At 40.2% G+C, this 25,400-nt stretch overlaps 1 protein-coding gene across 1 annotated transcript; it reads right to left on the minus strand.

The window, feature by feature from the left end:
• Positions 1-21,005: 21,005 nt before the first annotated feature.
• On the minus strand, positions 21,006-21,944 carry LOC113249388 (olfactory receptor-like protein OLF4). The gene has a single exon (XM_048211655.1). It carries the CDS (start codon positions 21,942-21,944, stop codon positions 21,006-21,008), a length of 939 nt encoding a protein of 312 aa, XP_048067612.1.
• Positions 21,945-25,400: the final 3,456 nt, after the last annotated feature.

Below are 25,400 nucleotides of genomic sequence, written 5' to 3' on the forward strand. Positions count from 1 at the left end.
TTAAATTTAAATTCAATTAACCAACATATAATACATCACCAGTTTTTGATGTAACGTTCAATGATTCATTAGTTGCATATAACACCCAGTACTCATCACATCATGTGAGCTTCTTAATGCCCATCACCCAGTTACCCCATCCCCTCACACCCCTCTCCTCTGTAACCCTCAGTTTGTTTTCAGAGTCGGAAGTCTCTCACAGTTTGTCTCCCTCTCTGACTTCTTCCCATTCAGTTTATGTCCCTGTCCCTATGGTCCTCTGCACTATTCCTTATATTCCACATATGAGTGAAATAGTGGAAGAAGCCGAGATTTTCTTCAACTGATGAATGGATAAAGAAGATGTGGTTCATATATACAATGGAATATTACTCAGCCATCAGAAAGGATAAATACCTACCATTTACATTGACGTGGATGGAACTGGAGGCTATTATGCTAAGTGAAATGAGTCAGTCAGGCTTATCTTCTTATTGTAAGATAATGACCAGTAGTTTTATTCCTTCTGCTGTCTTAATTACCCTACTAAGTAAGCTAATATTTTCAGATGTTATTCAGGATAACGTCTTTTGGAGGCCCTCCCGGGCCTGCTACAAAATCTTTTTTATAGATATTTTTCATATCACTCAATAGCTTTTCAATATAAAAAATTGAGCACATAATTTGTCACCACCAAAAGAGTGAGTGAAAAACTATTCTTTCAAAAACACGTTCAAGGAAGATTCCTGGTGGAGAAGACCTAACTACTACCTACACGTGACTCTAACACAAGACCTCAGCTTTGCTCTGAAACTGTGCCCCCACAGACCAGGACCTGCAGCATCCACACTACCTGGGAGCTTATTAGAAATACAGAGTCACTGGGAGCACTGGACACCTAATGAATTAGAATTTGAAAATTTTCTTTAATTTAAATTCAATTAACTTAGTTTCCAATGTAGTGTTCAATGATTCATTAGTTCCCTATCACTTTAGTGATTTGTATGCACAATGAAGGTAGAGAAATTATGGCCTAGAGTCGTATTTCTCACCTTCTCACTGTTGATATTTGGGGCTGGATAGCAATTTGTGTTGGCTGCTATCTCATGGATTATAAACATTGGGCAGCATCCCTTTAGACATGGCCCAAGTATCCCCATGGGCAAAACCATGTCTGGTTGAAAATCACTGTGCCAGAGTTTGAGAACTGGTAGCATTGTGACAAAATTACAATCAAGGCTTCATCCAGTACTACATTTATAACAATGATAATATGAGTTATAACAAAAAACATCCATTTGGTCTTCATCTCCATTTCTGGCACAGAGCTTCTCAAGTTAGAATTTCCTAAGTGATAAGAGCTGTAAAGTTGTCTTTCATCAACTTAATGAAGTGACTTTGGGAAGCACCTAAGGAGTGGGGCTGCTTGCCAGGAGGACCAACCATATGGTTAAAGGACAGGAACTTTAGGTCCCACCCCCTGACTTCGTGGGATGGGAGAGGGGCTGGAGATGGAGTCTAATCACCAGTGACCAATGATTTAATCCTTCATGTCTTTTATGAAGCTTCCATGAAACCCATAAGGATGGTTCAGAATGCTTCCAGGTTGGTGGCATACCTGGAGAAGACATGGAAGCTCCACGCCATTTCCCCATACCTTGTCCTATGCATGTCTTCCATCTGGCATCTTCCTGCCCCTAAGGCAGCACAGCTCAAGAGGGAAATCCTCAAGAAGCACACATAAACTTGAACATGTGCAAGCTTACCTACTGAGTCCATCATATGACCACCTAAGGTCAGACCTGAGGTGAGCACAAGGATTCTTGGTTGAGAAAGTGTAGAAACAACTATCCCTGACTTAAACACTGAACCACAGCCTTAGTACTCAAAGACTGTTCCACAGACCAGGACTGATGGCATCAGTAGCATCTGGGAAATAGTTACAATTATAGGATCTCAGATCTTCAAATTAGAATCTGATATTGAACAGGATCCTCAAGCGATTCCTATGCACAGTAATGTTGGAGAAGTTCTGGGTCTAGATTAGTGTTCTCAGCCTCTCCACTGTTGACATCTGTGCTAGATAATTCTTTGTGGTGGGGGCCATCCTGTGCATTGTGGAATATGGGGCAACATCCCTGAGCTCAGCTCACTAGGGAGGTGCCAGTAGCAGATCCCTAGTTATGACAACCAGAGGTTTCTCCATATCTTGTCAAGTGCTGTCTGGAGGCAAAAAAGCCCCTGTTGAGAACCATGACCTAGAGCATGAAAACTGAAAATATCTGGTGGAGAGCAAGTCAAACATCATCCCTCCCTCAGCTCAGAACTCAGGATAGCTCATTTCACACCTCTGAGCCCCACTTTTACAAGTCACATAAGGTTCATTGTAGTGCAAATATTACAGAGTGGATGTCTGGGAAAATGAAATAAAATTATCCATATAGGATTCTCACTCATTGTATGGTGCATAAAATGAACTAAATTCTCATAATTAACAAACTTTTAAAAATGGACCAGTAAATGGCAGCTCTGAATTTTTGTTATCAGCATGAATCACCTGATTGATTAGTCAAAACCATCAGGAAGACAAGGACATAGTTCCTCATAAGAAGTAGGAAGATCGGTAGGAGAAGAAAGGGAAGAAGAAAGGGGGGGTAAACAGAAGGGGGAATGAACCATGAGAGATTATGGACTCTGGGAAACAAACTGAGGGCTTCAGAGGGGAGGGAGGTGGGGGAATGGGATAGGCTGGTGATGGTATTAAGGAGGGCACATATTGTATGGTGCACTGGGTGTTATATGCAAGTAATGAATCATGGAACTTTACATCAAAAACTAGAGATGTACTGTATGGTGACTAACATAATATAATAAAAAAGTAAAAATAAAAAATAATAATAAAAAAAGGAAGACAAGGACATAGTTCCTATATATTTATAGCAAATTAAGGTACCACTCTCTCTTGTTAAAATGGGGAATAGCCATTTTCTATTTATATCGGGAGATCTTCTCTGCCAAAGACCATACTTTGGAAGTCCAGGAGACCTGGTGAAGCAGGTTCCTCAGTCTTAGATTTGGAGAAAACATGAACTCAAATGGGGATAAGATGCAATGACGTTAAAGGTCTGGAAGACCCCTAATTGCCAGGGGAATATTGAAAAAGAAAACTAAAGCTGGGGCATCACAATACCTGACTTCAAGCTTCATTACAAAGCCCTGATCATCAAGAAAGCATGGTACTGGCACAAAAACAGAAGCATAGATCAATGGAACAGAAGAAAGACCCCAGAAATGGACCCTCAACTCTATGGTCAACTAATCTTCTACAAATCAGGAAAGAGTATCCAATGAAAAAAAAGACAGTCCTTCAATAAATCGTGCTGGGAAAATTGGACAGTCACATGCAGAAGAATGAACCTGGACCATTCTTTTACACCATCCACAAAGATAAACTCAAAATGGATGAAAGACCTCAATGTGAGGCACAAATCCATAAAAATCCTAGAGGAGAAAACAGGCATTAACCTCTTCAACCTAGGCCACAGCAACTTGCAAGACACATCTCTAAAGGCTAGGGAAACAAAAGCAAAAATGAACTATTGGGACTTCAAGATTGAAAGCTTCTTCACAGCAAAGGAAACAGTCAACAAAACTAAAAGGCAACCCAAGGAATGGGAGAAGATATTTGTAAACTACATAACAGATAAGGGGCTGATATCCAAGACCTATAAAGAACTTCTCAAACTCAACACTCAAAAAATAAGTAATCCAGTCAAGAAATGAGCAGAAGACATGAACAGATACTTCTCCAAAAAAGAGATACAAGTGCTTAACAGACCCATGAAAAAATGCTGCACATCACTTGCCATCAGGGAAGTGCAAATCATTACCACGATGAGATACCACCTCACACCAGTTTAAATGGCCCAAATCAACAAGACAGGAAATGACAAATGTTGGTGCGTATGTGGAGAAAGGGGAACCGTTTTACACTGTTGTTGGGAATGCAAGCTGGTGCAGCCACTCTGGAAAACAGTACGGAGTTTCCTCAAAATGTTAAAAATAGAGCTACCTTCTGACCCAATAATTGCACTGCTGGATATTTACCCAAAGATACAGATGTAGGGAAAAGAAGGAGCACATGCACCCCGATGTTCATAGCAGCAATGTACTCAATAGTCAAACTGTGGAAGTACCTTAAATGTCCTTCAATAGATGAACAGATAAAGAAGATGTGGTTCATATATATAATGGAATATTACTGGGCCATCAACAAGGATGAATACCTACCATTTGCATCTAACTGGGTGGAACTGGAGGGGATTATGCTAAGTGAAATAAGTCAATCGGAGAAAGACAATTATCAAATGATTTCACTCATATGTGGAATATAAGGAATAGGGTGAGGACCATAGGGGAAGGGAGGGAAAATGGAACGGAAAGATATCAGAGAGGGAGAGAAACCATGAGAGACTCTGGACTCCAGGAAACAAATAGAGGGTTGTAGAAGGGAGAGGGGTGGGGGATGGGATAAGTGGGTGATGGGCATTAAAGAGGGCACATATGTGATGTGCACTGGGTGTTATACACAACTAATGAATTCTTGATCACTACATGAAAAACTAATGGTGTACTATATGATGGCTAATTGAACATAATTTTAAAAAAGAAAAATACTCTGGAAGGCCAGAGATAAAGTATGAAAAACTGGATTCAACTGACTTCTAATCTGGTCTCCTGGGAACAGAGAATTAGCAGGAAAAAACTTCCTTTCTGTCCAGACCAATGGCCCATGGGGAAATAATATGCTCAGAGGTGACAGTAACAATGGAAACAGTGCCTAGTGACCAGACTCAGGGAGTTGTAAATATATCCTCCACTGCAGTCCCTTATCATGGTGCATCCTTGTGGAGGCAGGACATGGTTGTTGCATTTGGGTTCCTAAGTCTGGTTGGGGGACCCATGCTCCACTGTTTCCTGCAGTCCTGTCTGGGATTCGAGCTCCAATCTCCATCATCACCCCCCAGGGAGGAATTGGGACCTCCACCTGGAGGCTTTCATCTTATAGACCCCACCCAGTGTTGTCTAAGAGCTCAGCTGGTATTTCAGGAAAGGATCAGGGAGAAGGAACCCGAGAACCTTTGCCTGAGGTCACCTAAGAACCTAACCAGCCTAATACAGAGCCAAGAGTTTGCATGTTTGTTTGCTGGGTTGTCTACTAAGGTTAAAAATAATTTATTTAATATATTTTAAAAACAAGTGTTTGTTGGACCCAGCAATACAGTGATCATTGCCGACAATATGTGGTCAAAAAGGAAGTACAGTTGGATGAGACAGAGGTAGGAATGGGGAGCATAAAGTGTTTCCTGTGAAATCAGAACATATTCAAGGAGTTTGCAGCTAAGGGAGAAGGAAAACAGAGTATTAGAATTAGAGATGTGAGCAGTGGAGCGAGAGCGTTTTCAAAATTTTCCAAAAGGGGTGCATTTAGCTTGTCCTGTATTTATTAGAAGGATCCTGGTCTGTGGAGGTAAATACTACCCCATGACAGCAGTTTCTGAGGCATACATTTCACAGTATCCGCTCTCCCATTGCTATTCACTGGGGGAAAAAAGGCAAGGATATGCAAGGAAACGAAATGACAAAACAAAAAAAATGAAAGATATGCAAGGAACATCACTTTGCAACGATTTTATTACCAGAGGCTGAATAGATTTTTGACTTGTTAGCCATTTACTTCCAATATGCAAATTGTATTTGCAAGCACCTTGCTTTCATGTTCTGGGATCTTTTTTATTTTTTTAAATTTTTTATAATTTTTATTTTGTTATATTTGTCACCATACAGTACATCCCCAGTTTTTGATGCAATGTTCCATGATTCATTATTTGTGTATAACACCCAGTGCACCATGCAAAATATGCCCTCCTTAATACCCATCACCGGCCTATCCCAATCCCCCACCCCCTTCCCCTCTGAAGCCCTCAGTTTGTTTCCCAGAGTCCATAGTGTCTCATGGTTCATTCCCCCTTCTGTTTATCCCCCCTTTACTCTTCCCTTTCTTCTCCTGCTGATCTTCCTATTTCTTATGTTCCATAAATGAGTGAAACCATATGATAATTGTCTTTCTCTGCTTGACTTATTGCACTTAGCATAATCTCCTCCAGTCCCATCCATGTTGCTGCAAATGTTGGGTAATCATCCTTTCTGATGGGTGAGTAATATTCCACTGTATCTATGGATCACATCTTCTTTATCCACTCATTTGTTGAAATACCTTAAATGTCTCCTTCCACAGTTTGGCTATTGTGGACAATGCTGCTATGAACATTGGGGTGCGTATGACCCTTCTTTTCACTACACCTGTATCTTTGGGGTAAATACTCAGTAGTGCAATTGCTGGGTTGTAGGGGGGCCTTGTTGTTTGAATTTAATCATAGATATTTTATTGTTGTTGATGCAGTTGTAAATGGGATTGTTTTCTTAATTTCTCTTTCTAAGAGCTTGTGATTTGAGTATACAAATGCAACCAATTGTTTTGTATATTGACTTTATATCCTACTGAATTCCTTCGGTAGTTTTAACAGAATTTCTTCTCTTAAACACTTTCTTGAAATACAATGACATACAATATACTAAACATATTTAAAGTAAATAAAGTAAATAAAACACACTTAATTCTAAGTATTTTATTGGAGCACTGTTACATGTGATATACTTACTGTACATACTTAGAGCATACAACTTCAGGCATTGAAAGAGTCATTGAAAACTCATGGGAACACACTACATGGTTCATTTCCAAAGAACTCCAGAAGGCCCACAGTAAGTTCTAACTACTTCATTATGCAATTGTTACGGTGTAATCTCTCCAGCTTTCATTTCTTTCTGAACGCAATGTCAGAATCATAAAGATAACTTCAAAGGATGTTGTGAGAAAGATGAAATGTGTGGAAATAATTTGTTGGGTCCAAAGAATGTTCAAGACTAAGGGTTGTGTGTATGTAAATGTATGTGTATTCATGTGCTCATTTATTTCAAGAAAACACACTCACATTCATCTATGTACATGCGCAAGGCTCAAACTATCATTATCACTCATTGTAACCTATCTATTGTTTGAAAGCAAGCTTGAGAGAAACTTGGAGGGTTAGGAAATGAAAAGAATGAACATTTGCAGTCACATGAAATTCTAAGAATTTAGAAATTTAGACAAATTTAGAGTAGAACAGGTGGCCTTAATGTTCACAATGCATCACTTTTCCTATCTTAATACCCAGAGGCCTCAAGGACAGAACCACATGCAAGGAGAAATTCTCTGCACCAGCTAAAGAGACGAATATCTCCAAACTGACTTTAGATCTTCCTTCTTCTTAAGGTAGGATTTCAACCCAGAATGCCCTTAACCAAGGAAGCTAAGTGACTGAATTGAGAAGCTTAAATTCAGTTACGTCAAAGAAAATTTTATTGGAGAAATGTCTTTGTCACTTTTCTATTGCTGCTTTCATCAGTTACCACACGGAGGGTTTAAGAGAAACTAATTTACACTCTTCCAGTCATGGAGGTCAAAGCCAAAAATGAGTCTGATTGGGCTAAAATCAAGATGTCTCTTCAGGACACTGAGACCCTGAATTCCTGCCTAGTTCTGTGATTTGGGGGTCACCATTTTTCTCCACAACAATGCATGTCCTTCCAAACTCTACTTAATACCTGAACAGGATCCTCATTAGAGTCACTTTTTTGGTTTAAGATTTATTTATTTATTTAAGAGAGGGAGAGGAGTGGGGGGAGAGGGGTGGAGAGAGCAGGAGTGAATCTTGAACAGACTTCCAGCAGAGCATGGAGCCTTAAGCAGAGCTTCATCCCATGACCCTGAGATCATGACCTGAGTTGAAACCAAGAGTTGGACACTCAACCAACTGAGGCACCCTGGCTCCCCTAGAATCTCTTTTTAGCAGGTATCCAAAATAAACTTTAAGAACAGAATGATCAAGAATGTTGCTGCATAGTTTCAATGACAGAGCCTTGAGAGAGTAAGGTGTTGTCGAGGCTCTCCGGTCTGCAAACGTGACCACACCCGGTCAAGACATCTTTATCAACTGGGAAGATTCGGGCTGGCAGGGGCAGAGACCTGCTCATCTTGTCTTGCAGTCGCCCAAGCCACGTCTCAGACTGAACCTCGGGGAGGAGTTAAGATGGCGGAGGAGTAGGAGACACCGTTTTCAGCCGGTCCTCCGAGTCGAGCTGGATAGGTACCAGACCAGCCTAAACAACCACGGAACCAGCCTGAGACGCAGGAAGACGCATCTGGATCTCTACAAATGAACATCTCCAGCGCTGAGTATTGAGGTACGAAGCGGGGAGCCATGAAACTGTGCACAGATATCGGAAGATAAACGGAAGGGGGAGGGAGCCGCCGCGTTCAGGCGCCGGGAAGTGGTAGCCACTTGCACGGGAGAGCGGGCGGGGCTCACGGTCGGCACCCGCAAAACAGCAGACTGAGACCGTGAGCCGGGTGCGCGCGCCACCAGGCATCTCGCGGAACCCCAGAATCCTGGTGCACTCACTGGATCCAGACTGAGACCGGGAGATCCGGGAGCGCGCGCGGGGCGGCTGGCAGCTGGTGGCATTAGAAACACAAAGGACAGAGACGCGCCGGCCCTGGAAGTGAGGCCTGGGACGCCGGGTGTGGGGCGCACATCCCAGGACGCTGCAGGGTTGACCAGCACCAACAGAAACAGAGTTAAAGTGGCCAGAACATTAGTAGAGAATGGGCCGCAATCCTTCTGTTCCGTGACAGAGGCTGAAATTTGGCCGCTGCTGCTCTGACTCTCAGAAGAGGCACAGCAAACCACCAGGGAAAGCCGCCAGAGAACAAAAGCCTGGAAATACCAGCTCAGGGAGTGCCCATCCCCATCCCCCCTCGCAGGGGACACGGAGACTCTACCCAAACAGGGCTGCCTGAGTATCGGCGCGGCAGGCCCCTCCCCCAGAAGGCAGGCTGAAAAATCAAGAAGCCCACAACCCGAGGCACCGGGGTGGCGCAGTCATTGAGCGCCTGCCTTCGGCTTAGGGCGTGATCCCAGCGTTCCGGAAAGGATTCCCTCATCGGGCTCCTCCGCTGGGAGCCTGCTTCTTCCTCTCCCACTCCCCTGCTTCTGTTCCCTCTCTTGCTGGTTGGCTGCCACATAAATAAATAAATAAAATCTTTAAAGAAGAAGCCCACATCCCTAAGATCCCTATAAAACAAGGGGCACGGCCTGGGACCCAGTCAATAATTTGGGCTCTGGAAACCCCGCAACCTCTCTTCATCAGAATGAAAAGAAGGAGAAGTCCCCCCCAGCAAAGAAAAGACAGTGAGACTGTGGCCTCTGCCACAGAATTAATGGATATGGATGTAACCAAATTATCAGAAATGGAATTCAGAGTAACGATGGTCAAAATGATGAGTAGCATTGAAAAAAGTATAAACGAAAAGGTTACTGAGAATATAGAATCCCTAAGGACAGAAATGAGAGCGAATCTGACAGAAATTAAAAATTCTATGAGCCAAATGCAGGCAAAACTAGAGGCTCTGACAGCCAGGGTCGCAGAAGCAGAGGAAAGGGTTAGTGAATTGGAGGATGGGTTAATAGAGGAAAAAATGAAAATAGAAGATGGTCTTAAAAAAATCCACGCCCACGAATGTTGGCTACGGGAGATTACTGACTCAATGAAACGATCCAATGTTAGAATCATCGGCATCCCCGAGGGGGTGGAGAAAAACAGAGGTCTAGAAGAGATATTTGAACAAATTGTAGCTGAAAACTTCCCTAATCTAGCAAGGGAAACAAACATTCGTGTCCAAGAGGCAGAGAGGACCCCTCCCAAGCTCAACCACGACAAACCTACGCCATGTCACGTCATAGTGCATTTCGCAAATATTAGATGCAAGGATACAGTATTGAAAGTGGCCAGGGCAAAGAAATTTCTCACGTACCAAGGCAAAAGCATCAGAATTACGTCAGACCTGTCTACACAGACCTGGAATGAGAGAAAGGGTTGGGGGAGCATATTTAAAGCTCTTTCAGAGAAAAACATGCAGCCAAGGATCCTTTATCCAGCAAGGCTGTCATTCAGAATTGATGGAGAAATAAAGACATTTCAGAATCGCCAGTCACTAACCAATTTCGTAACCACGAAACCAGCCCTACAGGAGATATTACGGGGGGTTCTATAAAAGTAAAAAGGCCCCAAGAGTGATACAGAACAGAAAGTCACAGCCAATACAAAAAAAGACTTTACTGGCAACATGGCAACATTAAAATCATATCTCTCAGTAATCAGTCTTAATGTAAATGGTTTGAACCATCCCATAAAACGCCACAGGGTTGCAGATTGGATAAAAAGAAATGACCCATCCATTTGCTGTCTACAAGAGACTCATTTCAAACCCAAAGATGCATTCAGACTGAGAGTAAGGGGATGGAGTACCATCTTTCACGCAAATGGTCCTCAAAAGAAAGCTGGGGTAGCAATTCTCATATCAGATAAATTGGATTTTAAACTACAGACTATAGTTAGAGACGCAGAAGGGCACTATATTATTCTTAAGGGAAGTATTCAACAAGTGGATATGACAATTATAAATATATATGCCCCCAACAGGGGAGCAGCAAGATACACAAGCCAACTCTTATCCAGAATAAAGAGACATATAAATGAAAATACATTAATAGTAGGGGACCTCAACACTCCACTATCAGAAATAGACAGAACACCCTGGCAAAAACTAAGCAAAGAATCAAAGGCTTTGAATGCCATACTCGACGAGTTGGACCTCATAGATATATATAGAACACTACACCCCAGAACCAAAGAATACTCATTCTATTCTAATGCCCATGGAACATTCTCAAGAATAGACCATGTTCTGGGACACAAAACAGGTCTCAACCGATACCAAAAGATTGAAATTATCCCCTGCATATTCTCAGACCACAACACTCTGAAATTGGAACTCAACCACAAGGAAAAATTTGGAAGAAACTCAAACACTTGGAGACTAAGAGCCATACTGCTCAGGAATGACTCGATAAACCAGGAAATCAAAAATCAAATTAAACAATTTATGGAGACCAATGAGAATGAAAATACAACAGTCCAAAACCTATGGGATACTGCAAAGGCAGTCCTAACGGGGAAATACATAGCCATCCAAGCCTCACTCAAAAGAATAGAAAAATCTAAAATGCAGTTTTTATATTCTCACCTCAAGAAGCTGGAACAGCAACAGAGGGACAGGCCTAATCCACGCACGAGGAAGCAGTTGACCAAAATTAGAGCTGAAATCAATCAAGCAGAAACCAGAAGTACAGTAGAGCAGATCAACATGACTAGAAGCTGGTTCTTTGAGAGAATCAATAAAATTGACAGACCACTGGCAAGACTTATCCAAAAGAAAAGAGAAAGGACCCAGATTATTAAAATTATGAATGAAAAAGGAGAGGTCACGATGAGCACCATTGAAATTGGAAGGATTATTAGAAATTTTTATCAATAGCTATATGCCAATAAACTAAGCAATCTGGAAGAGATGGAATCCTTCCTGGAAACCTATAAACTACCAAGATTGAAACTGGAAGAAATTGATTCCTTAAACAGGCCAATTAATTATGAAGAAATTGAGTCAGTGATAAACAACCTTCCAAACAACAAAACTCCAGGCCCGGATGGTTTTCCTGGGGAATTCTACCAAACATTCAAAGAAGAAATAATACCTATTCTCCTAAAGCTATTTCAAAAAATAGAAACAGAAGGAAAGCTACCAAACTCATTCTATGAGGCCAATATTACCTTGATCCCCAAACCAGGCAAAGACCCCCTCAAAAAGGAGAATTACAGAACGATGTCCCTAATGAATATGGACGCCAAAATCCTCAACAAGATACTTGCTAATAGAATCCAACAGTACATTAAAAGGATTATCCATCACGATCAAGTGGGATTCATACCTGGGATGCAAGCGTGGTTCAATATTCGCAAATCAATCAGCGTGATACATCATATCAACAAGAAAAGACTCAGGAACCATATGATCCTCTCAATCGATGCCGAAAAAGCATTTGACAAAATACAGCATCCTTTCCTGATTAAAACCCTTCAGAGTGTAGGAATAGAAGGTACATTTCTCAATCTCATAAAAGCCATCTATGAAAAGCCTACTGCAAATATTATTCTCAATGGAGAAAAGCTGGAAGCCTTTCCCTTAAGATCAGGAACTCGACAAGGATGCCCACTCTCGCCACTATTATTCAACATAGTACTAGAAGTCCTTGCAACAGCAATCAGACGACAAAAAGGGATCAAAGGTATTCAAATTGGCAAAGAAGAAGTCAAAATGTCTCTCTTTGCAGATGACATGATACTCTATATGGAAAACCCAAAAGAAGCCATTCCCAAATTATTAGAAGTTATAGAGCAATTCATTAACGTGGCAGGATACAAAATAAATGCTCAGAAATCAGTTGCATTTCTATACACGAATAACGAGACCGAAGAAAGAGAAATTAGGGAATCCATCCCATTTACAATAGCACCAAAAACCATACGTTACCTTGGAATTAACTTAACCAGAGACGTAAAGGACCTTTATTCTAGAAACTATAAATCACTCTTAAAAGACATTGAGGAAGACATAAAAAGATGGAAAGATATTCCATGCTCATGGATCGGAAGAATTAACATAGTTAAAATGTCCATGCTACCCAGAGCAATCTACACTTTCAATGCTATCCCGATCAAAATACCGAGAACGTTTTTCAAAGAACTGGAACAAATAGTCCTTAAATTTGTATGGAACCAGAAAAGACCCCGAATCTCCAAGGAACTGTTGAAAAGGAAAAACAAAGCTGGGAGCATCACAATGCCGGATTTCGAGCTGTACTACAAAGCTGTGATCACAAAGACAGCGTGGTACTGGCACAAAAACAGACACATAGACCAATGGAACAGAATAGAGAGCCCAGAAATGGACCCTCGGCTCTTTGGGCAACTAATCTTTGATAAAGCAGGAAAAAACATCCGGTGGGAAAAAGACAGTCTCTTCAATAAATGGTGCTGGGAAAATTGGACAGCTACATGCAAAAGAATGAAACTTGACCACTATCTCACACCATACACAAAAATAAACTCCAAATGGATGAAAGACCTCAATGTGAGACAGGAATCCATCAAAATTCTAGAGGAGAACATAGGCAACAAACTCTACGACATCGGCCAAAGCAACCTTTTTCATGACACATCCCCAAAGGCAAGAGAAACAAAAGATAAAATGAATTTATGGGACTTCATCAAGATTAAAAGTTTCTGCACAGCCAAGGAAACAGTCAGAAAAACTAAGAGGCAGCCCACGGAATGGGAGAGTATATTTGCAAATGACACTACAGATAAAGGACTGGTATCCAAGATCTACAAAGAACTTCTCAAACTCAATACACGAGAAACAAATAAACAAATCAAAAAATGGGCAGAAGATATGAACAGACACTTTTCCAATGAAGACATACAAATGGCTAACAGACACATGAAAAAATGTTCAAAATCATTAGCCATCAAGGAAATTCAAATCAAAACCACACTGAGATACCACCTTACGCCAGTTAGAATGGCAAAAATAGACAAGGCAAGAAACAACAATTGTTGGAGAGGATGTGGAGAAAGGGGATCCCTCCTACATTGTTGGTGGGAATGCAAGTTGGTACAGCCACTCTGGAAAACAGTGTGGAGGTCCCTTAAAAAGTTAAAAATTGAGCTACCCTATGATCCAGCCATTGCACTACTGGGTATTTACCCCAAAGATACAGACGTAGTGAAGAGAAGGGCCATATGCACCCCAATGTTCATAGCAGCAATGTCCACAATAGCTAAATCGTGGAAGGAGCCGAGATGCCCTTCAACAGATGACTGGATTAAGAAGTTGTGGTCCATATATACAATGGAATATTACTCAGCTATCAGAAAGAACGAGTTCTCAACATTTGCTACAACATGGACAGCACTGGAGGAGATAATGCTAAGTGAAATAAGTCAAGCAGAGAAAGACAACTATCATATGATTTCTCTCATCTATGGAACATAAGAACTAGGATGATCGGTAGGGGAAGAAAGGGATAAAGAAAGGGGGAGGTAATCAAGGGGGAATGAAACATGAGAGACTATGGACTATGAGAAACAAACTGAGGACTTCAGAGGGGAGGGGGGTGGGGGAATGGGATAGACCGGTGATGGGTAGTAAGGAGGGCACGTATTGCATGGTGCACTGGGTGTTATACACAACTAATGAATCATCGAGCCTTACATCGGAAACCGGGGATGTACTGTATGGTGACTAACATAATATAATAAAAATTATTAAAAAAAAAAACAAAAAAAAAAACATTGGCCTAAAGAGTTGCTTTTGGGGAATTAGTCTAGATATAGGAAAGAGTGTTTAAAAATGTTATTTTAGTCATTTGCATTTAATGCTTTGATAAAAACAAAAATAAATAAAAAATTTGTTTTAAAGTAAAAAAAAAAAAAGAATGTTGCTGCATAACAGGCCATCTTAAAAGCAAATGGCCTGCTATAATGTCTCCAGTATCAGGTGGACTTGTATGGTGATGAGTTGTTCTAATCTCTGTTGATCTCCTCAAGAGTCTTGAGTCAGTTGTGTGTCAGCTGGGAGCTCTGATGATCTTGCCAGGGTATTCTAATATAATTGGGGGTTGGTTAGCTACCTGTGGCTGATCCAGGGTGGACAACTTTTGGCTTGGACAACTGGGCTCTGCTCCACATGTCCTTGCTTCCTCTGGCAGCCCCCCTGGTTGAATTCATTTTTTGGAGGCAGAGTTCAAAGACAGAGCAGCAGAAATGTACCAAGGCTCTCAAGTCCACTGCCGCTCCCATAATATCCTGCTGGCCACAGCACATAAAATATCCTAATCCAGCCCAGAAGGTACTGCACACATTTTCAAAGACATGACTACAGAGAAAGATGGGGATGTGGGACGATCTCTGCAAACAGTCTACACTAGTACAAATTTCAACTTGGAAAGATTCCTTTCCATTTCCACCTTCAAAGGTGGAATGATCTCAGAACTAACAGAGAGATTGAGTTATGTGTCTATGGGGCAGCTATGGAAATTCTACTCCACAGTGTCAGGCTTTCCTCCAAATGGAAATATTTTCTCTCCACCACTTGCCTGTAGATCACCATCCTAGTTTAAGAATTAAAGAATAAAGAAAGAAACAATATTCTTTCCAGATGACTCAGAGAGACCAGGACACTTGTATCTAACTCACTGATTGATGGAACTAAGAACTGTTGTATCACTGATGCTATCTTCATGGCATCCTTATGTAGATACTGTTTTCCTATTGATTGACCTCCCCAGTGACATATTCCTGATGGTTTTCATCCTGGTACTGTGTTTTATTTATTTTTTATGGGGAGAGTTCCACTGGAATGAGGTGACATTTGAAATTCAAATAGAATACAGAGACATAGGAATATTTTTCTTCATTTATGCAGTATTTTTTTAAAGATTTTATTTTTATTTATTTGACAGAGATAGAGACTGCCAGCGAGAGAGGGAACACAAGCCGGGGGAGTGGGAGAGGAAGAAGCAGGCTCATAGCCGAGGAGCCTGATGTGGGGCTCGATCCCACAACGCCAGGATCACGCCCTGAGCCGAAGGCAGACGCTCAACCACTGTGCCACCCAGGCGCCCCCATTTATGCAGTTTTATTGAGATATAATTGACATATAAAATTGCAATTGGCCATTTCATTTACATATACATTGTGAAATGATCACCACGATAGGTTAGTGAATACATCCATCTCTTCGCATATTACCATTTCTTTTTGTTGTAAGAACATTTACTATGTACTCTGTTGGCAGCATGCAAGTCTACAACACAATATAGTTAACCATCATGAAAATGCTGTACATTATGTTCAGGACTCATTCGTCTTATAACTGAATGTTTGTGGGCTGATATCAGCATCTGCTCATTTCCCCAAACCCCAGCCACACACAAACAGCAAACTACTCTCTCTTTCTATGAATTCAGATTTTTGTATTTCACGTATAAGTGATATCATACACTAGTTGTCTTTCTCTGTCTGATTATTTCATTTAGTGTAATGCCCTTGGGATTGATCCATGTTTTATTATTTATTTATTTATTATTTATTTATTTATTTATTATTTATTTATTTATTTATTTATTTAAAAGATTTTATTTATTTATTTGACAGAGAGAGACAGCCAGCGAGAGAGGGAACACAAGCAGGGGGAGTGGGAGAGGAAGAAGCAGGCTCCTGGCGGAGAAACCTGATGTGGGGCTGGATCCCAGAATGCTGGGATCACGCCCTGAGCTAAAGGCAGAGGCTTAATGACTGTGCCACCCAGGCGCCCCTGATCCATGTTAGGAAATGAAAGGATGTCTTCCTTTTTTTATTTGTTGAATTCTATTGTATGAATATGCCAATATTATTAATTCACCTTACAATGGATCCTGGGCTGTTTCCGTGTCTTGGCTATTGTAAATAATGCTGCATGAATGTAAGGGTACAGTTATCTGAGATATTTACAAATATGCGGGAATTAAACCATGCACTCATGTATGGGTGAAAGAAAAAAACAAAAAGGAAATTAAAAAATCTTGAATCAAATGACAGTGAAAACACCGCCTACCAACATTTATGGGATGTTGCAAAAGCAGCTCTAAGAGGGAAGTTTATAGCAGTAAATGCCTACATTAAGGAAAATTAAAAACCTTAAGTACATAACCTCAGATTATGATTCAAAGACCTAGAAAAAGAACAAACTAAGTCCCAAGCAGCAGAGGAAAAGAAATAACAAATATCAGAGCATACCTAAATGAAATATAGACCAGAAAATGAGTAGGAAAGATTAACGATGCTAGGAGCCAATTTCTTGAAAAGCTAAACAAAACTGACAAACCTTTAGTTATACCAAAGGAAATTGTAGGGGAGAAATGCAAAGAATTAGAAATCAGTAGCAGGAGGGCACATGATGGGATGAGCACTGGGTGTTATAGGAAACTGATGAATTATTGAACTTTACATCAGAAACTAATGATGTGCTATATGTTGGCCAATTGAATTTAAATAATAATAAAAAAGGAAACACTTCTATCATCATGAAAGAAGATGTTAGGGGAAAAAAAAGAATCAGTAATAGGACACCTGGGTGGCTCTGTCAGTTAAGTATCTGACCCTTAGTTTTAGCTCAGGTCATGATCTCAGGACCCCACCTCAGGGTCCATGCTCAGCAAGGAGTCAATTTGTCTCTCTCCCTCTACTTCTCACCACCCCCTCTTTAGATGCCTCTCTCTCACTCTCTCTTTCTCAGATAAATAAATAAATAAATAATAAATAAATAAATAAGTAAATAATCGTTTTAAAACTTTTTAAAATAAAAATATAAAATTATCAGAAACTTTGTTACTTACAACCAATTTCATAGAAATGCAAAGAATCATAGGAGAATGCTATGAACAATTTCCTTCCCACAAATTGGGCAACCTAGAAGACATGGATATATCCCTAGAAAGGTATAAGCCACCAGGACTAAATTAGAAAGAAATAGGAAATATGAACAAACCAATAATGAGTAATCAAAAGTCTCCCAGGAAAGTAAAGCCCAGGGCCAGAGAGCTTCAGAGGTGAATTCCATTAATCACTTAAGAATATATAAACCATAAAATTGAATTAAGAAGGATATATAGACAAGAAAACCAATAGAAAGATTAAGAAAGAGTCAATAATTTGAAAAGCTAAGCAAAATTGACAAAGCTTTAGTTAGACCAAAAAAAAGGGGGAAATGAAGATGTAAATAAATAAAATCAGCAGCAAAAGATACAAGGAATACTGTAGAAATACAGAGACTCATAGGAGACCTCTACGAACAATTTCACTCCAACCTATTGGACAACCTAGAAGAAATGGATAAATCCTAGAAACATACAAACTACCATGAATAATCAGGAAGAAATAGGAAATAGGAACAGACCAATAATGAGTAAGCCTATTAAATCAGTAATCAAGTATCTCCCAGCAAAGAAAAGCCCAGGACGAGCGAGCTTCACAGGTGACTTCTACTAATCACTTAAAGAAGAATGAGTGACAATCCTTTTCAAACCTTTCCAGAAACCTAAAGAGGAGGACACATTCTCAACTTCATTTTACAAGGCCAGCATTACCCTGATACCAAAGCCAGAAACGGTCAGTACAAGAAAAGAAAACTATAGACCAATATATTTGATGAACATAGACACAATTTTTTTTTCAAAAAATATAAGCAAACTGGATTAAACAGCACATTGAAGATCTATATTCCATCATCAAGTGAAATTTATCCCCAGGATACAAGGATCGTTCAGCATGAGCAAATCCATAAAAGTGATACAATCACATTAATAGAATGAAATATAACAACCATATGCTCGTCTCAATACATGCAGAAAAAGTTTTAGACACAATGCAACATACTTTCATGATTAAAAGAATAAAAAACTTCAACAAACTGGGTGTAGGAGGAATATACCTCAATGTAAAATAAGACCATGTATGACAAACTCGCAATAACATCATACTCAATGGTGAAAGGTTAGAAAACTTTCCTTTGTGATCAGGAGCAAGACAAGGGTGTCTACTCCCACCCTTCTTATCCAACATAATACTGCAGGTCCTAGCTAGACCAGTCAAGCAAGATAAAGAAATAAAAGACATCCACATCAGAAAGAGGTAAAATTATTTATTTATTTACCGATGATATGAACTAAATATTGAAAATCCTGCAAACTCAACCCTTAAGAGCACACTGACCATCATGAGCACTGAGTCACGTGTAGAATTGTTGAATCACTACATTGTACTGTACTATAGTGTTCTGTATGTCGATTTCATGCCCTACACCAATACAACTGCAGTGAATTGAAAATGACACTTGTGGTAGACCTTTTTCAAGGATGGTCCCATTTCACCACTTATCTCTGTATCCAGGTGTTCCGCAATGTGACTGTGAAGCTCCTCCCATTGAGAGGTGGAGCCTCTCACCTCTGAATCTGGGCTGAAATTCGTGTTTCATTTGCCTTGACTAATAGTGTATGCTGAGAATGACAGTGTGCCTAAAGGGGCCTTGCTGTGTTTCTGCTCCTCTCCTGTAACTCCTCTATACAAGTCCAGGGTAGCCTGCTGTAGGAGGAGCAAACATGTGGAGCAGAGCCCAGGTGCACCAGCAATGGCCAATCCAGACCAGCCTACCATTAGCAATTCCAAATGTGAGAACACAGCCAGGATTAGCAGAGCACCTCCAGCTGACCCACAGCTGACAGAAGCCTCATGAGGAGAGCAACAGAGACCAGAAGACTTCCCCAACGTAGTCCCCCATGTGATTTTAAAAGAAGCATTATCTTATATCTTTTACATTTGGCATGGGTTGTCATGCAGCAATAGCTGACTGATACAATAATCAGTGTAACAGATCTGAGGATATTAACAATAATCTACTCCTTCTTATTTTTGACACTTGTTCCGATATTTGAAAGGACTATTCATAATGACCTGGTAATTCACATTTATTCCAAATAACTGTACTAAAAAGTGACTGTCATTGAGATTCCCTTCCAGGTAACTGGTAGAGGTTGGAACGACCTGCATGTTTTTGCAGGAAACTTGTGGGACCCTCAGTCACAAGTTTCCATTCCCAGAGCTTCACTGGGCAGGAATTCCAGCTCTTGTCTGAGTCATCCTTTGATCATAGGATTGAAGAGAGTTTAGAGCATAAAAAAGGTAAGAAATTAATGACATCAACAAAAACTAAGGGTATCCTGTATGGTGACTAACATAGCATAATAAAAATTATTATTAAAAAAAGAAATTAATGACCAATTGTTCACTCATTCACACTGTAGGTTTTATGACAACCTATTAAAGGGGGGAATTTAAGTTTAGGGCAATGAAAGGAGTAATATTTGTAGGCAGGGTTTGAAATTTTCAATTAGAAACAGCAAAATCATCCAATTAAATAATACAAAATCTGCACTAAATTCTTCACTCCAGTTAAGAGAACCATTTAAACAGGGACACCACATACCCTACAGCTCAGTGCGTTGATATTCATCATCATTTTCACATCGTCATGTGAAAAACATATTTTCCACAATAAAATATGGTGTGATAGAAAATTTTACTTCATCATATTTCAGATTTTCTCTGATCCTGAGCCCATGTTAAGTCAATTGGTTTATGCAGATTTGTCTTTCTATAGGTAACAGGGTAATAGGTAATAGGGTGTTTTGCATAAGCTATTTTAAAAAAATTTTTTTATTATATTATGTTAGTCACCATACAGTACATCCTTAGTTTCTGATGTAATGTTTGATGATTCATTAGTTGCGTAACTAATGCATAAGCTATTTTTTGCCTCACAATTCTGTGACAGGGATACTGTGGCTGCTGAGCTGATAAGGGAACAGAATCCTAATGAGGATAATGAAACCCCATGACTAGCTACAAAACAAACTCATAGTTTAAAGTCTCTATTATCAAGAAGAGCATTCTATTAACATAGAAAGAAATGGTAGACATAGAGTGAAAAAGTGTGATCTCAGAATTTCCTCTACAACAAAATTATTAAAAGTGGCCTCAGTTGCCAATGTAGTTTATTTCAAAAACTAGTACAGGTCATCACTATATGAGGCAAATGGGAATCTCTGAAATGTTTCTGATTCAAGGTTGGGATTAACTTCGGAAGTTAAGAAGACAAAAGGAAGATTGTTGGCTATCAGAAGGAGCAGAAAGTTTAACAAAGGGACTTATTTAAATTCTATAGAGCAGATGAACTTTAGGAAAATTGAATCTCCAGGATATACATAGAGGGATGAAGTTCTTTCACGATCTGGTTAAAGAATCACAATGTCTGGCTGTTAGGCATTAAGCCTGCAATCACAGGTAGTAGTTGAAAAATGGCCCTTTTATAGCTTCCCTCTGAAAAATACACTTAGAGCCCCCTTTATGTCTGTGTTCCTCAGGCTGTAGATGAAGGGGTTCAGCATGGGGGTGACCACCGTGTACATCACCAAGGCCACTGCACTTGTGTGGGAGTTCTGGGGAGCAGCAGAGCTAAGGTACACTCCTAGGCTTGTACAATAAAATAAGGAGACAACTGAGAGGTGAGATGCACAGGTGGAAAATGCTTTGTAGTTGCCCTGAGCTGATGAGATCCTAAGTATGGAGGAAACGATCTTAGAGTAAGAGTAAAGGATCCCAGCCAGGGGAGCACCACCCAGCAGCAGTGCTGCAAAATACAGCACCATGTTATTAAGAAAGGTATTGGAACATGCAAGCTGAATCATCTGACGAAGTTCACAGAAGAAGTGGGGGATTTCCACCTCTGTACAGAAGGACAGCCGCAACACTGTTAGGGTTTGTAACAAAGAATGCAGGGCACTCATGATCCAGGACACCAGAAGCAATAGTGAACAGAGCTGGGGGTTCATGGTGACTGTGTAGTGCAGGGGGTGACAGATGGCCACAAAGCGGTCATAAGCCATCACAGTCAGGAGGAAGTTGTCCAAACCTGCAAGAAGTATGAAAAAGTACATCTGCGTGATGCAGCTTTCATAAGTTATGGTTTTTTTCTGTGTTTGTATATTTACCAGCATTTTGGGGATGGTGGTGGAGGTGAAACAGATGTCTGCAAAGGACAGGTTGGAGAGGAAGAAGTACATGGGGGTGTGGAGGTGGGAGTCTGAGCTGACGGCCAGGATGATGAGCAGGTTTCCAAGCACAGTGATCAGGTACATGGACAGGAAGAACCCAAACAGGAAGGGTTGCAATTCCAGTTCTTCCAAAAATCCCAGAAGAGCAAATTCTGAAATTCGTGTATCATTCTCTAGAAATTTGTGTATCATTCTCTCATTCCATGTAGTCAATATGACTAGCAAAATAAGAGAAAATAACATGACATAATCATGCATTACTAACATGGCAGAAAAATTGTTGTTTGTATTCTGCATCAAGAAATTTAATGTTTATATTTGTGTATGGGACATGATAAAAATACTAAGAACTAGAAATAAAAGGAAACTATCTGCACATAAAACCATTTATGAAAAACCCACAGCAAGCATGATACTCCATGGGGATTCAGTGAACATTTTTCCTCTTTGATCAGGAACAAGGCATGGAAGCCTGATTTCAGAACTTCTACTCAACAGAACACTGGAAGTTCTAGCCAGAGCAATTGGATGGGTTAGCCTGGGTGATGGGTAGTAAGGAGGGCATGTATTGCAATGAGCACTGGGTGTTATACGCAAACAATGAATCATGGAACACTACACGAAAAACTAATGAACTACTGTATGGTGACACACTCAAATTTTCCCTGGCTTAAGAGAGTAAAAAGAATGCCCTCACTTGACTGGTATCCCTCGTAGCTAATACCTTATATCTCTATTCCTCTTGATTGCAAAGACTCTTGGACTTGTGTTCCAGTCTTATTGGGACCAGTTTTCACCATCCATCATCACACAACCATCACCACTAGTTAATCTTCAACTATCTCCTCTGCATGCTGATTTCAATGTTTTCTTTTTTAGGATCATAAATAAATATATTCACCAGTTATTCAAGGAAGCCAAAAACCGCAGTGATGCCTGGTGCTGGGTAGGGCTGGGTTGGCTCTCAGGTGGCTTCAGGTAAATATTCCCACCCTTCTATTCTCGCTGGCCCTTTCCTGCAGCACCTGCTGGATATTCAGACTCACCTGCATGGTGTTCTCTGTATGGAAGTCCGAATTCCTCCCTCAATGGTTAATGATGGACACTGAAGTTCTGTTCTCAAACAACATAGCAGGAGTCTCACCTAGCCAGACTTAGGACTTCAAAAAGAAATAACCATGTCTCACTCAGCCCAAGGTTGCACCTGCTGAGGGACAACAGCAGAAGAGATATTTACATGTCCCTTTGCTCCTTAAGCATATTTCCCTCCTGGTCCTCTAACCCCTGGGCACATTATCCCCCATGAGACATTGCTCTGGACAGATGGGCTATTTTTTTTCCTGTAATTGCCCGTTCCCAAGAGATCAGCTTATGAGTCAGGTGAATCCAGTTATTATTCTTCCCTGAACTCACCTGCCTCCCACAGAGCTAACCTCCTAGCACCTTATCCCAACCCTGAGTTAGAGATTTCTCCAAATCTAAGAATGAAGAATCTTTTCCTACTAAGCTCCTTGGGTCCCCCATATATTGACTTATGGTGGGACACAGCACTGATATCTCCAAAAGATTGCTATTTCCCCTTCAACAAGGTGAAGGACTGTATTCCTTTGACATAAAACCACGGGTACTATAGTCCTTGGCTTCCACGACACTTTTGCCAAATCAGTTAAGAGTTCAATGCTTTAAGATAAATTAAGAGCTGTTGTTTCTTCCAAATTTATAAAATATTTTGGTAATTAAAAGCTAAGTACTTAGGTATGGAGCTTCAGGTTCACAAGATGAAAAGAGTTCTGGAGATGGATGGTGGTGCCAACTGCAAAGCAATGGGAATGTGCTTCATCCCGCTGAGCTGTGCATCTAAAAATGGTTAAGGGACATCTGGGTGGCTCAGTCAATCCAGCCTCTGACTCGAAATCTCAGCTCAGGTCTTGATTTCAGTGTCTTGAGTTCAAGACCGATGCTGGACTCCCTGCTGGGCATCGAGCCTACTTAATAAAATGATAAAAATAAAAATTGTTAAGCAGTGGTGAAAGAGGTCATTGAAATTGAGGAGTGCACTTGCCCTGATGAGCACAGGGTAATGTATGGAAGTGTTGAATCACTAAATTGTACACCTGAAACTACTATTATGCTGTATGTTAACTAAATGGAATTTAAATAAAAGCTTTAAAAAATATATACATAATAAGTACTAGGAAATGTATGAATTGTGGAACCGTTGTATTGTACCCCCCAAACTAGTAAAGCACTGTATGTTAATTTTACTTTAATTGAAAAATCTTTAAAGAAAAAAAAATAAATAATAAATTAAAAAAAAAGACAAAAGGATAAAAAGATTACCTCTAATTGTCCAGGTGAGATTAAGGTAATCACAACAGTCAAATGTTGACAAGGGAGACAAAAGAGTTAGTGTCGGAGAGACTTTGAAAATGCTGCCCTGCTGGTTCTGAAGGTGGAGAAAGGGCTGTGAACCCAGGAATGCAGGTGACCAGTAATCAACTGGAATTGGAAAGGGCACAGAGCCTCCGTTGAGCCTCCAGAAGGAGCTCAACCCTGCAGACATCTTGCTATTAGCCCGATGAGACTCCTTTCAAGGCTCTGACTCCAGAACTATAAGAGCACGTAAGTGTTTGTTTTAAACAACTAGTGGGGGGATATTTAACAGCATCAGGAGAAATCTCACATGGACACAGTCAATGAAATTGTATGAGGAAACTGAGTTTAAGCCTCTCAATTCACCTGTCAGCTTCCCTTGGATAAGGCAATTTATATTAAAAACCCACAGTAGGTAGAAAGGAATTTTTTAAAATTTAAATTCAACTAGCCCACAAGAAAGGAAATTTTAAATCGATGTGGTTGTATTTTGCCCCATCAGCTGGTGTAGTGAATTCCTCGTGGCAATAATATGAGTGTGGTCTGACTCTGAGGCGTTTTAGGCAGTGACATAGGAAAGGAACTCATGATCAGTACAAGATCACCCACTGTAGTTTAAATCTATGTTTGTATTTCTGCATCCTTTTATTTCACATAAATTCAAAGCTTCATTCTTTTTTTAGTGCTATCCTCTCCAGCTCTCTCAACATCCCCATCAACATAAAAATGAAATCATAAATGTGTCTGTGCATGTACATACAGGAGTGAGTTTATTTGAAAGTAAACATACTCATCACATCACCCAATTATCCCATCCCCCTGATCCACCTCCCTTCTGACAGCCCTCATTTGTTTCCTATAGTTAAGAGTCTCTCTCATGGTTTATCTCCCTCTCTGAATTTAAATAAAAAATAAAGAAAGTAAATGTATGTAAACACACACATATACAAGAAACAACTATTACCCTTAAATGTTTTCTTTGAGTTAAAAAAGAATGTCCACACATTTTATTCATTCCCAACATGTTCATATAAATTTATGTTCAGAATCCCACATTACAAAAACAAAATAAAACAAAACAAAACAAAACAAAAAAAACAACCAAAAAAAAAAAAACACCAAAAAAACCCCAAAACGAACAAAAAAGAAACAGAACAGAGGATGATAGGGGAAGGGAGGAAAAATAAAGTAACACAAAATCAGAGAGGGAGACAAAGCATAACAGACTCTTAACTCTAGGAAACAAACCGAGGGTTGTTGGAGGGGAGGTAGGTG

Source organism: Ursus arctos, unplaced genomic scaffold, assembly GCF_023065955.2.
Source record: "Ursus arctos isolate Adak ecotype North America unplaced genomic scaffold, UrsArc2.0 scaffold_14, whole genome shotgun sequence".
In the NCBI taxonomy this organism is placed as follows: domain Eukaryota; kingdom Metazoa; phylum Chordata; class Mammalia; order Carnivora; family Ursidae; genus Ursus; species Ursus arctos.

Coding starts and splice junctions, on each gene's coding strand:
- LOC113249388 (XM_048211655.1), bottom strand. CDS start 21,944: ATGATACACAAATTTCTAGAGAATGATACACGAATTTCAGAATTTGCT.